The following is a 14,800-nucleotide window of genomic DNA, read 5'->3' on the forward strand; positions in this document are numbered from 1 at the left end:
GCTTCTCCCTCTGCCTGTGTCTCTGCCTCTCTCTCTCTCTCTGTGACTATCATAAATAAATAAAAATAAATAAATAAAAAATAAATAAATAAAAAAAATAAAATAATTTGTTAGAAGATATAATGGTAGCATATTTTTAATTCATTTGAAAAACTAAATCCTGAGTGATGAATGTTATATAAGTTACTTTGCAATGAGATGTGGTCCATCTGTTCTGCTTGGGCCCTCTTTTACTCTGGCCTAACTATTAATAGTTTATACACACCTGAGTAATTCTGATAAGTTCTAGGCACTGTAGATTTTTCACCTCATGGCTAGTATATCATGAAGTGAATGTAATTCTACTTGTGTTCCCATTTTTTTCACTCTGCACTTTAAGCCATTCTCTATTTTGCTTTAAATCTCTGCAGTTTCCTGTATTTCAATTATACTTCAAAAAAGCTGTTTAAAAAAAAAGAAGGCATAGGACGGAGCCAACCAAACCCTGTCTATGGTTTGAGTCTCAAAGTGTTGTCAAACCTTAGTGCTCTATAAGGAGCTTAAACAAGACCGAACATGTTAGGAGGAGAAAACAAGGGTTTTTGCACTTAAATATCCATAGGTCTGACAGGTAATTTTTCCCGAGACATTGACCTAAGAAATGTTCTCCATAAGGGCTTTTCTGGTTGATCTCTGATAGCTTTGTAAGTAATTTTGAGTCTGATGCCCACTTTATGATATTTGATAGTAACTTAACCATCCAACCCTCATTTTCCTTGTCTGTGAAATAGGGATAATTGTAATTATTCCATAGGCTATAATGGAAAATAAATGAGTTACTACAGGTAAATTGCTCAGTGTACTTTTGTGGACATAAAATAAGCAGTTAAATGTTAAAATAAGCAGTTAAAATAAATGTGAATTACTAACATTTATTGGTATAGTGAGATGTTTACTTCAGAGTAGGACTTTACTGTCTTTACAAAACATTTTATTAACAATGTACTGCCCCTGAGTTGATCATTTTGTCATTTTCTAGAAATCTTGAAGTGACTATTGTAGACATTGTGACCATTCACTAGGAAAAAACATATAAAGCTAGACTACATATTTTAATTGCTTTTTAAATGTAGTTAACCCAAGAGAAAGGAAAATTCATTTTCCAGTTTGTTATTTAACCCAGGAAATGTGCCTCCTTTGGGAGCTGGGTCTTACTCTTTCACTTCAAAGAGAAACCTAAGTTGCAACTATTTGTTGTGTTGTTTCCAAATACAGACAGCTGCTAGAGAAGAAATCCTTGCTAATGGAGGGAGCCTGTCACATCACCATGGAGGTAGAATTTCTAATATTTCTACTGTTGAAAATAATTTGTTTGATAAAGTACTGAGGAGAGCCATAACAGTATGTAATTTGAGGGCACTTGATATTTCTTGAGAGTTTGTATGTCTGTCATTGGGGTAGCCTAGGCTGTGGTAGTAACCAACAGAAGAAACACTAAACATTACTGTTTTTCTCTTAAGGTATAAAACCTCTATTTCTCTAATTTAGACACGAAGTTAATTACTTGCCATGCTTTAGATGTTAAAACAGAAACGAGTCAACATTTTAATTTCCACATCATAGACATTTCATTGTTTTCTCAGCTCTTGCATGTAAATCATTTTTACTTTCTGGTTGTTTTTATGCTTCCTGATTGTAGGTTCCTAACACGTTGTCAGTATTAGGTAACAAAACAAATGCAGGTCAGATCATGTTACAATAAAACTTCTATAATTTATGTGCATTTTCAGGTTCTAGGCCTATAGGTCTTTATTTGTTGACAACTCCAAGTTTGATAAATCATTAACTTTTTAGAAATTACTGGCTTGAACTTGATTATAGCTAGGTTTGATTGCATATTATTTTATTTATTAAGAGATTTTGCCTCATTTAAATAGGAATCTTTTATTTCTATCATATTTTTCATATTTTGTATTCTATGTACTCAGAAATACAACTGCATAGATACAAACTCTAAACTTCCTGATATCCTTAGTGCTTAGAAAAAGAAACTGGGTAAGCCTACATACAAAGTGTATTTCAATTTCATATGTGCTAGTAAAATGAAGATGCTTTCCCTTTGCCAGCCTGTCCTCTTCTAAACTACTGAATATCAGAGTGTTCTCTAGGACTTGGCCCTAAGCCAGTTTGTCCTGTGTTCACTCCTTCAGTGATTACCTTAGTCCTAGGACTTAACAACACACTGATGCTTCTCAACGACCAGAAAGTACCACCACCAGGACTTCTAGTTCAGATCATTATTTCTTCCTGTTGAGACTTCTGCAGTAGCATCTTAACTGGTCTGTCTGCTTCCACTCCTGCTCTCCTACTGTCATTGCTTTTGCTGCCAAAGTAATCGTTTCTAAAACTCAGTGTTTTCTCCTCACACACAAAATAAAATCCAAACTCCTTGTCAGGACCCTCAGGATATACACATGTATGTCTCCCCATCCGCATCTCTTATTGCTTTTTTACTCTAGCCACATTGGCTTTCATGCCATTCCTCAGACATACTAACCCCCATGCCCCTGAAAGTCCTTTGCTGTTTGTTCCTCTTCTTTGGATGTTCTTTCTTGCTCTTATTTTTCCCCCAGATATTTTCATGGCCCACTTTCTCCATCATTTCGTTCTCTGATAAAAAGGTCACCTTCTTAGAGGTGTCTTCCTTGTTCTTTTGTTGAGTTTCTGTGTTCCTCATTTGAATAAGTTCAGTGAGGTTACTGACTATCTTGTTTATTGCACTGTGTTTTCTCAGTCCCTAGAACACTGACTACTGGCCCTTCTGTATAGCAGAAGGAATATGTGAATATGTGGAGTGGATAAGTGCCCAAGTGCACAGAATTTGAGGCAGTTTTGCAAGTTCTCAAACAGCTCTGAATCTTTCATAGTAAAATGGCTGTAGTCTCACTATTAATTTGGCTTCAGACATTTAATATGCAGGCCATGTTTGCATATAGGGTCATATTTAATCATGTAAAGTTTATAATGTTTCTGAGAAATTGTATTAGCAGAGCCATTTACTCAGTAAAAAAGTGGGGTAAAATAATGTGCATTTCTCTACAACTATATAACAGCAGCCATTTTTGTGTTCTTCCATAGATGCATTATGTATATAAGATTCAATTGAAACTTTGTCCTAAAGCAAGTAAAAGGTCGAGAGGCTTGTAAACAGAGGGGAAAGAACACAGATTTTGGAATCAAATCTGTATTTGACTCCTGGCTCTTGCACTTAACTAGCTGTGTGACCTTAGGGAAATAACTTCTCTGAGCTGGCGTTCTCTTCTGCAAATTAAGAATAATAGTACCTACCTTGTATATTATAAGAATTACATGTGATAATATATGCAAAACATCTGAAGTATCTTGCATATAGTAGGTGCTTAAAAAAACCCAGTAGCTTAAAAAGGTAGCAATAGACAATTCCAAGTGGAAACTCTGGTTTGTATTCTTAACCTTTGAAAAAAGGGTTAGAGTTTACATTGAAAAGATACAAACAACAATTGTCCTAACATTTTCAATTGTAACCTGCAGTTGGTCTCATTCTGTAAGAAGTTCTATTATAATCTGTATGAAAGAGAAATTTCCTTCACACTCGTGGCTATAAAATATGCTATACAAAAATGTCGATTTTCATAAATGCCTCCTGCTTAAAGATAATCATCTAATTTGTAAATGTCAAATATCCTGTGCTGTTTGGTAGTTTCATAAAACCTTTCTATATAAATTTGAAATAGAATAGGTTTAATTGTCCTGCTAAACTTTACTAATGATAGAGCTTTTGGAGAGATCACTTCTTTTAATGTGAAGAAAAGATTCTCCTTAATTTACATCCTGAACTTAAAACTCAAGTTGACCTCATAGTGACATCTGTATTTACTGACCTTCAGGCAGTGTCATGACATTCTCAGTACCAGTTTTGATTTTGAGAGTAGAAGGGCTGGGGGCTGGGAGAATATTGATGCAATTTCTCTTAGAGGGTTTGGCCTGTAATTGTGATTAATAACAGTTGCTTTCACTATCTGGAAACAGACAGGCTGGTTTGTCTGCCTACAATCATGCTGTGATAAATGGAGCTATTTTAACTCTGGTTTTGTGTATCAAAGAAAACAGATGTAGTCTGGAACTGGAGGCTATAGGAAATATAAAGCCTGTTTAACTTAATCTTCATAGTGCTTGATTTTGTAACTGACAAGCTGGTCAGTTTAAAGAGTTTGTATCAGCCATGTACTTAATTTCAATTTATGACTTAAGTTTTTAAGTTGCTCATTGGCTAAAATTATACCTAAGCCCTTGTCAGGAAGTACAGTTCTTTGATTAAATAAAACCAGTCTTAATTTAAATATTGGTGTCTTTACCTAACCAAAATTATTTCCTATTGTTCAGAGAATAATTGTGAGGCAGCTGCTCCAAGGTTTGTTTGGGCTTTTTATTTTTTTGTGGCCTTAACAGAGCCCACTTGTATCAAAAACTTTAAAAGTAAAGAGAGAGTACTCAAAAGAATGAGCAAAAGATTGATTTTGAAGTTGTTTGTTAAAGCCATAGTCTGAAATAAAAGACATATATGTTGGAAAGAAAGAAAGAAAATTCTTGCTTTAATAGATGCCGTGATTTTCTAAGACAATCCCATAGAATCTATAAAAACAAGACCAGCAGGATTGCAGAATTTAAGAGCACACACAAAAATCAATCACATTTCTAATATTAACAAACATGTAGAAACTGGAATTTAAAATACAATACCATTTCCAGTTGCTTCAAAGAAAATGAAGTGAACATAAATTTAACAAAATTTGTTCATACTTAGGCATAAATCTAGCAAAATATATACAGGGTCTGTAGTCTGAGAATTATAGCATGTTGATGAAAAATATCAAAGAAGTCCTAAATGAGAGACAGTGTTCATATTGGTAGAAAACTAGACATAGCAAAGACGATCATTTCCTTCTAGATTGATTTATGTGTTTAATGCAATTCATGTTAAAATTTCAGCAAAATTTGGGGTGCCTGGGTGGCTCAGATGGTTAAGGTCTGCCTTCCACTCAGGTCATGATCCCAGAGCCCTGAGATGGAGCCCAACGCTGGGCTCAGCGAGGAGTCTGCTTCTCCCTCTCCTTCTGCCCCTCCCTCTCGGTTGTGCTTCTACAGTTGCTCTCGCTCTCACTATCTAACTCAAGTAAATAAATAAATAAAATCTTAAAAGTTTTCAGCAAACTTCTTAGTAGACATAGAAAAGATTATTCTAAAATTTATATGGTAAGACAAAGGAACTAGATAACTGAAACAATTATGAAAAGAAAGACTAAAGTCATAGGAACCTATCCACTTGATTTCAAGACTTATGGCTCTAGTAATCAGGACTGTGCTGTTGGAAGAGAGAGAGGGAGACATCGGTCAATGGAACAGAATAGAAAACCACCCCCACAAGTTTGTCCAATTGATTTTGACAACAATACAGAAACAATCCAGTGGAGGAAGTATATAATTTTTCAACAAATGGTGCTATAGTAAGTGGACATCCATAGGCAAAAAAATGAAAAGAACCTTGACCTAAATTTCAGGATCCTTTTTTTTTTTTTTTTTTTTTTTTTTTTTAAATTTCAGGATCTTATACCAAACTTAACTCAAAATAGATAATGGACTTAAATGTAAAATTCAAAATAATAAAACTTTTAGAAGAAAACAGGAAAAAATCTTCAGAGTCTAGAGTTAGGCAAAGAGTTCTTAGGCTGGTCACCAAAAGCACAGTCCCTTAAAGGAAAAGTTGATAAATTGGATCCCATCAAAATTAAAAATGTTTGCTCCATGAAGGATTCTGATAAGTGGGTGAAAAGATAAGCTACAGAGTAGTAGAAACGTGTAAACTACATGTCCAACAAAAGGCCTATACCTATAATATGTAAAGAATTACCCAACTCAAGAGTAAGATGCAAACAATCCAGTTAGAAAGTGGGCAAAAGATATGAAGAATCATTTCACTGAAGAGGATATACAAATGGTAAATAATCACATGGAAAGAGGTTCAGATCTCAGTTGTAAATAGAAAAATCTAATTCAATAAACTCTGTATCACCCCAGTATCCTTAGCTATTAAGAAAATGCAAATTAAAACCACAGGGGTAATCACTATATATCTATCAGAAAGCTAAAATTAAAAAATAGTGATACTATCAAATGCTGGTAAGGATATGAAGAAACTAGACAATTAATACATTGCTGAGAGGAATGCAAAGTGGTACAGCTACTCTGTAGATACTTTGGCAGTTTTTTATAAAATCAAACATGCAAACTACCATTCAACCCAACAATTATACTCTTATGTATACCAGAGAATTGAATACCAGAGAATTGAAAACTTAGGTTTGTACAAAAACCTGTGTGGATGAATATTCAGAGCAGCTTTACCCAGAATAGCCCCAAACTGGAAACAGCTTAGATGTCCTTCAACTGATGGTTGGTACATCCATATCATGGACAACTCCTCAGCAACAAGAAGGAACCAACTATTAGTGCATGCAACAACTTGGATGACTCTCCAGGGAATTATGAGAAAAAGAAAGCCAATCTCAAAAGACTGCATACAGTGTAATTCTATTTCTATGACATTTTTGAAATGACAGAATTACAGAAATAGAGAGCAAATCAACAATTTCCAGGAGTCAGTTGTTGTGGGAAGGGGTGACTAAAACAGGCAACACAGGGGATCCTTGTGGTGATGGAATTGTTCTGTATCTTGACTATATCAATGTCAATATCCTGGTTGTAATTTTGATCTTTAGGTGCCTACCAGATGAGTCTAGCCTTTCCAGTATTGAATATCAGATTACCATAATATAGCAGATAGTTTGTTTTGTCCTTTAATTTTTTTTCCTGTTGGTTTCTTTTTTGTGACTGGCTTCTTCTCACAAAACTTATTATTTGATTATAATATTTTTCCACTGATGTAACGTTGTAAATAGATTTCACGATTGGACTGTAAAAGCCAATTAACCCATAATTTCACTGAACATTTAATTATTACAGCTGTGGCATAGGATAAACAAATTTTTTATTAATTTTTTTTTTTTTTACTTATTAGAGCATGAGTGGGGGATGGGGGAGAAGCAGAGGGAGAAGGAGAAGCAGACTCCCCACTGAGCAGGGGGCCCAGTGTGGGATCTTGAGATCATGACCTGAGCCACCCGGGCGCCCAAGATACAGATTTGAGAATTGACAGAAAATCTGTTAAGAATGTATTGATCCCTGTGTCTTTCCACATATGCAATTACAGAAGCTACCTGTTATAGCTTACACCTTCAGTTGTATCACCATCATAGAACAGGTGGCTTAGATACCAATACTTTTCTTTGGACCTCTAAAGAGAGCTTTCTTCCCAGCAATTTTATGTCCCACACTCTTCTAAGTAAGATGTTTGTTAGTCTGAGAATGCCTGTACTACATTATTAGATCGTTAGAGAATAATTAACTTTTGTAATTTCATGTGATTAGCAAATAGTTAATCCTAATAGATAATTTCTTTCTTTTTTTATATATATTGAAGTTCAATTTGCCAATATATAGTATAACACCCAGTGCTCATCCCATCAAGTGCCCTCCTCAGTGCCCATCACCCAGTCACCCCATCCCCCTGCCCACCTCCCCTTCCACTACCCCTTGTTCATTTCCCAGAGTTAGGAGTCTCTCATGTTTTGTCACCCTCTCTAATTTTTCCCATTTTCCCTCCTTTCCACCATAATCCCTTTCACTATTTCTTATATTCCCCATATGAGTGAAACCATATGATTGTCCTTCTCCAATTGACTTACTTCACTCAGCATAATACCCTCCAGTTCCATCCACGTTGAAGCAAATGGTGGGTATTCGTCCTTTCTAATAGTTGGGTAATATTCCATTGTATATATAGACCACATCTTCTTTATCCATTCATCTGTCGATGGGCATTGAGGCTCCTTCCACAGTTTGGATATTGTGGGCATTGCTGCTATAAACATTGGGGTGCAAGTGTCCCGGTGTTTCACTGTATCTTTGGGGTTAATACCCAGGAGTGCAATTGCTGGGTCGTAGGGTCTATTTTTTTTTTAACTCTTTGAGGAACCTCCACACGGTTTTTCACAGTGGCTGTACCAGTTCACCCTAATAGATATTTTCAAAATCATCAACATCACTCAGCATCAGGGATATACAAATCAAATAAGATACCACCCCACACCAGTCAAAATGGCTAAAATTAACTCCGGACACAACAGATGTTGATGAGGATGCCGAGAGAGGGGAACCCTCTTACGCTGTTGGCGGGAATGCAAACTAGTGCATCTACTCTGGAAAACGGTATGGAGGTTACCCAAAAAGTTGCAAATAGAGCTACGCTATGACCCAGCAATTGCACTACTAGGTGTTTACCCAAAGGATACAAACGTAGTGATCCGAAGTGGCAGCTGTATGCCAATGTCTATAGCAGCAATGTCCACAGTAGCCAATAGCCAATAGCCAAACTATGGAAATAGCCCAGATCTCCATTGACAGATGAATGGATAAAGACCATGTTGTAATATATACAATGGAATAAGTGGAATGTACAATGGAATACAGCCATCAAAAAAATGGAATCTTACATTTGCAACGATGCAGATGGAATTAGAGGGCAATATGCTAAATGAAATAAGTCAGAGAAAGACTAATATCATATGACTTCACTCATCTGTGGAATTTAAGAAACAAAATAGATGAAAATAGAGGAAAAGAGGGAAAAATAAAATAAGATGAAATCAGAGAGGGAGACAAACCATAAAAGACTCCTCTTTAGGAAGCAAACTGAGGGTTGCTGGAGGGGAGCTGGGTGGGGGTATGTTGTAACGGGGTGATGGGCATTAAGGAGGGCACTTAATGTAATGAGCACTAGGTGTTATATGCAACTGACAAATCACTAAACTCTATGTCTGAAATTAATAATACACTGTTATTAAATTGATTTTAAATTTTAAAAATGCATAACAAAAAAAACCCTAATAGATATTTTCAGGTATGAATCTATTAAAAGTGAGCTTAGTTAAAAATTTTTTTAATGTTGTTCTCTGTTGTCTAATACAAAAGCCACTAGGCTACCTGTGGCTATTTAAATTTTGATTAATTGAAATTAATTAAAATTAGAGGCACCTGTGTGGTTTAGTCTGTTAAGCATCAGATTCTTGATTTCAGCTCAGGTCATGATCTCAGGGTTGTAAGATTGAGCCCCATGTTGGGCTCCGCACTAGATATGGAGCCTGTTCAAGATTCTCTTTCTCCCTCTGCCTCTGTCCCTCCCTCATATTTGTGTCTTAAATTAATTAAAATTAAAAATTCATTTCCTCACTTGCACTAGCCACATATCCAGTGCTGATATCCACATGTGGGTTGGGGCTGCTGTGCTAAATAGTGCAGATAAAGAACATTTTTGTCATAAGAGAATGGTACTGAATTGTGCTGTGAAGCTTTATTTCATGTATATATATTGGCCCATTGGCTAGAAAAATGGTCCGAAAAATGACTTACAAGGTTTTGTTTTGTTTTTTTAAGGGATATTAAATTCAAGTTTTAGGAGTTAACTTTCAAAATAAAGTAGCGTTTGGGCAGCCCTGGTGGCGCAGCGGTTTAGCGCCACCTGCAGCCCAGGGCGTGATCCTGGGGACCCTGGAACGAGTCCCGCATTGGGCTTTCTGTATGATGCCTGCTTCTCCCTCTGCCTGTGTCTCTGTCTCTCTCTGTCTCTATGAATAAATAAATAAAATCTTAAAAAAAAAATAAAGTAGCATTTGTCACCAATGGTTGATGTTCTCAGATGTGACTACTGTCTACTACTTTCTCCAGAATTTCTCTCATTTTGGTCAGTAGCCTCAAATTTAGAGCAAGTTCACCTTGCAAATGAGTAAGCCGTTTGCTAGTAATCCAGTTGGTTGAGCAGCGAAAGTATGTTGTACTTCTGGAAATTGTTTGGGCTTCTAAGAGCCCCTTGGAAGCACGTAGTCTAGGATTTCTTCCTCTTGTCATTGTTGACATTTTGGGCCAAGTAAATCTTTGTTCTAGAGGCTGTTCTATGCATTCTAAGATGTTTAGCAGCATCCCTGGTCTCTGTCCTTTAGATGCTGGTAACATCAACTCAGTTTTGACAGCCAAAATGTCTCTAGACATTACTAAATGTACCTTGGAGAGCAAAATTGCCCCCAGTGGGAACCACAGGTAGGGTCCAAAAAATCTGAGAGATTTGAAGGAAAGAGTTTTAGGTTCTGTGACTTACCTCTTGTTTTAGCTACTGTAAAATAGTTCTAAGAAATAATGTCAGAATATAGGAAATGTAAGGCAAGTATAAGCAGAATTCTTATGTGGCATATACTGTTCTATAATGGAACTACAAAAATTAATAAAACATGGCCCTAGTCTCAGGGAGCATATGATGTTTTCTACCTTTTTCTGGCCTTATCTATCTCATGTTATTTCACCATTCACTTGCTTTTTACTCTGTTGTACAGGCATTAATTGACAACTTGGGTTTAAATTTCAAATATGTTAAGCCACCTATGGGGAAATTGTAGCAGAATTAGCACTTGATTATGTTCTGAAGACAGATCTCCTGTGATCTGTTATCACCCTAGTAATTCAAACTTTTATTCTATTTCATAATCTCTAAAAACCTATTCAAGGATCAATAAGGTCTTAGAGCTATTGTGTGAACTGCACAGATGAAATCTTAGCATGAAGAAAAATGACATCTTAAATATTTGCTAAAAGAAAAATCTTACTAGATTTTAAGTGCTTTCTTAAAAGCCTGTTTGTGAGTTTGTCATCTCAATATTGAAAGTTTTCATTAGTAGAAAATAAGTCAAATATCTGTAAGAGAAATGGAAACATGACTTTAAGTATCCACAAAGCACTAAATTAAACTCTTGGATAGGCATAGTCCCATCTCATATGCTTTAAAGCCTGAATATTAGCAATGCTCAGTTGGAGATCTGTGAGCTAACATTCAGCATGTACCTCTACCAAAACTGAACACACACAAAAGTGTGCTGAATAGCACAAATACATGGACGACTATATTCTCTTTTCATGTTGAAATCTTCCTTCTGAAAGAAGCATCATTGCAGTCAGATCACCTCAAAAAGTGGAAACTGTCCGTGTTTTCTGTTCTCATCAGTACCTAAGAAGTTTTATGGGGCCAGAACCTCAACTGGCATGGGTTGTTGGGCTAGGTCCAACACATCTTCTAGCACTGATTCCTTACATAATCCACCTATAGTTTGGTTGGATTAATTGAAACTTGAAATACAAAGCTAATGTTCAGATCACTCATACAAGCAGCTAAGTCTAGATTTTAAGACTGAGTTATAGAATAGTGCTAAGGTGATATCCAGGATGTCTAAACTAGAACTTTCAAAATATAGTTGTTATATATTAATAATGGTTAGGTGCTTTTCGCTTTGGCTAAATTCTGCCTCTGAGTTTAGCTTTAGTAGTCTTCTCAGTGTACAGTCTGTTTTCATAATTTGTTTTTTAAATAAGCATGTAATCTTTGCAACCTTATACTCAAACTCATAATTCAAAAAGTTTTCCATTTAGCTAAAAAGAACTCTAGCAGACCCCAGATTTCTCCCTTTTAAAACAGGACTATTTGGGACATCTAGGTGGCTCAGCAGTTGAGTGTCTAGACGCCTTTGGCTCAGGGCGTGATCCCGGGGTTCTGGGATCAAGACCCACATCAGGCTCCCCATGGGGAGCCTGTTTCTCCGTCTGTCTGTCTCTGCCTCTCTCTCTGAATCTCTCTTGAATAAATAAATAACATCTTTTTTAAAAAAGTAAAAATAAATAAAACAGGACTATTTGGTAGTTCCTGTTAAGTCTCCAGACCCTAAGACCACAAAGAGTAGTTCCAAATAATTTTTGGTGACTAGGCTGGCTACCATGTCCACATTTTTCACACCCAGTGTCCTAGTACTCCCCATACATGTCTGGTCATTCATACCACAAAATACATTCTTTCTTCTAGCTATTAGCATCCAAAGAGGACTGTTGAACATGTGATTTCAAAGATTGTCCCTAAAGGCTTCCGTTTCCTCTGTTCCAAAAGTAAATTTTTAAAAATGTACTGCATATTGTAGAATAACATAAAATACTTGTCTTACCCAATCTGTACATATATCATTAGATATTAAATTGTCAAAAGGTGAATTCCACTTTGAACTTAAAAGTGAAAAGAATTTTCCCATTAGTTTTTATAATGTTCAGCATCTAGCTGGTCTGTATTTTTTGTATCTTTAAAAAATATCCAAGACTCTTAAAAACCTGGCATAAGTACTTTGGGCATCATATATTTAGAATAATTGTGAATTGTGGAGTGCAAGATCCCTGTCTTGGCTTTCTATAGTTCTAGTGTTGGCTCTCAGACTAGGTTTATACTTCTAGAAAATCAGAAGTCAAAAGAATTTAGTTGAGTCAGTAGTCATGAATATCCCACAATGGAAAGAAGCATAAACTTCATGTGGTAAGAATGTGCATATGCCTTTTCATGAATAACTATACACACAAGGGATACTGAAATAGTCCTTGGCTGCCTGTTATTTGCTATTCTTGTCCATTCTCCCCTCGCCCAATATGGCATGTTACACAAAGGACAGAGTGTCATTTCTTCCATTCCTGAAATTAGCTCTATGAATGTTTAAGCCCCGACTATATATTTGTGCACATGTATGTTGCATGTATCTGGACCAGTACCGTCAAGCCAGTTTCAGAATGCCTCAGCAGTGCAAGTAGGGATGGTACCAAGGGCATTATTATTGTTGTTGTTTAGCTCTTGAATTAAAGGCTTCTACTTTGAAGTGCGATCTCTCTTTGAGATTACGGTCTTTGGTATGTTGTTTTGATTTTTGATTCCTCTAAGATAGCCACAGAAGGTTCTTGAGAATTTTATGAAGACTGTTCCCAGTAATCATCTTAAATGAACGAGCATTTTTACTTAAACTGTGTTTTCTGTCTGTACACTTATCCTACAGTGTAGCTGACTTAAATAGTTAAGCAAAATTAGAAAGATTCCTAGTTGCTTTAATTATATAGGCCATGATTCCTGACCTCAGTTCAAATTCTGTCCTCACTGACAGAAAAAGCTCACAGACCTCTGCAATCAAGGGGTTAAACTATTTCATTAAATATGTTTAGAGGGGCCACAGCCATTCTGTCTGTACTGCCTTTTTTTTTTTTTTTTTTACTTTCTAGTTCACTAATCAAATGTATGTTAGATTGATTATTGTAAAAGTATAAACCATAGAAAATTTGACAAGATAGATGTGTAAATTATCCTTCTGACAGAACTAATGATGCACTCCAAGCACCTTCTGTTTTCCAGCGCTTGGTGAGCAACTTCATTAAATATGCAATAGCTGTTGGGTGGCTTCTCAGACGATGGTTCAGCTCCTTGTGGAATTGCATTATTACTAGAGGTGTAAAACCAGGCAGACAAGCTAGCTGTTGGGCATCCTGCTGAGGTCCTAATGTGCTCCATCTTGTTGGAGCAGTTGTTTGCAGTCTTTTCAGGACAATTACATCCATAACCACAGGACACATTCAGTGAAACTATATTACAGATAACAGTGTAGACTAGCACTGACTGCTCTTCACCCCTTCTCCTGAGCTGCCTTAGCGTGGGTAGCTTATAATCGACTTCCTCACTCCCAAAGTAGTTGCTTTTTTTTAATCTCTTGGAGCAAATCTGAAAATAACTCATTTGCAACTTTTTTGAGTGCTTAAAGCCATAGGCTGTGGGAGGTGAAAGACCTCATAGATTCCAATCCCTTTGAAGATGAGAAAACCAAGGCTAACAAATTGTGGTGAGTTGTCCCTTAGGGACATAGGAGGAGGACCAAGTAGAACAACTTTTAGGTGGGAGGGATCGTGTGAATAAGAATCTGTGCTATTTAGCTACTGGTTTTAGAGCTCTTTTAAACATTTTTTTTTTCTTTTTGAATTCAAGATTTTTTTTTCTGCTGCATTTCATTTTCCCCATCTTAATACCAAACTTTTTTATCTCTAGAAGCCAAGCAGAAATATTTTGTTAAGGATATCAAGCTGTAATTTTAATGACAATTGGATGGTTTCCTGGAGAACTGGACACAAAAGATGGTTTGAGTTGAGCCTGAAATGGTATTTAAGGTTCCAAATGGCAGATGCTACAGTGTATCACTGCAGCCTGATAAATGAGATTGCATTTTAGAATGACAGGCTGAATGCTTTAATGAAAGGAGGTTTCCCATTTTGGTTGGCCAATTAAATCACTGCTGATGACTTTGGATCATTAATGAACATTAGTGGAAAATGACCATTTGAATTCAATTATTACAATAATATATTTGAAAAGTACTAACCACAAATAAGCCTATCTGTAAATTAAAGATTTATTCATTTTGCCACAGATAAGTTAGCATATTGCTTTGCTTTTCTTAATGCAAAGCAAGTTAAGATATCAAAATTGAGAATTTCTCTTTAGAGGTTGTTTTTTCCTTGGGTGCCCTTAAAAAGATAATTTATGCAGTGGATCATTATATTACTTCATTATTCTCAAATTAGCAAGAGCTAGAACAGAGAGGGGGAACATTATACAAGGTATAAAGGTAGAAGATTAAGTTTAAAATGGATTAGGTATTTGATTTATTTAGTGCCTAAAAAAATTTCTAATTCTGCAAAAACAATAGGAAGAAAATAACCATTACTTGGGAACATGTAAATTTATTTAAAAGTAATATGAAAATAAAATGCAAATGAAAGT

General features: G+C 36.0%; 1 protein-coding gene and 1 long non-coding RNA gene across 4 annotated transcripts in view; one reads left to right on the plus strand and one right to left on the minus strand.

Moving 5' to 3' along the window:
* AGPS (alkylglycerone phosphate synthase) overlaps positions 1 to 14,800 on the plus strand; it is a 134,196-nt gene that overhangs the window by 113,224 nt on the left and 6,172 nt on the right. For 2 of the 3 annotated variants that reach the window (XM_035698686.2, XM_035698681.2), the window contains exon 19: positions 1,255 to 1,312. The exons of the other annotated variant lie outside the window; for it this stretch is intronic. In XM_035698686.2, coding sequence (XP_035554579.1) covers positions 1,255 to 1,312 — 58 coding nt within the window. The remainder of the gene's footprint in view (positions 1 to 1,254; positions 1,313 to 14,800) is intronic. 3 annotated transcript variants of the gene reach the window in all.
* LOC112668173 (uncharacterized) overlaps positions 1 to 14,800 on the minus strand; it is an 83,416-nt gene that overhangs the window by 28,944 nt on the left and 39,672 nt on the right. The gene's annotated exons all lie outside the window — the stretch shown is intronic.

The sequence above is a fragment of the Canis lupus genome, chromosome 36, assembly GCF_003254725.2.
Source record: "Canis lupus dingo isolate Sandy chromosome 36, ASM325472v2, whole genome shotgun sequence".
Classification (NCBI taxonomy): Eukaryota; Metazoa; Chordata; class Mammalia; order Carnivora; family Canidae; genus Canis; species Canis lupus.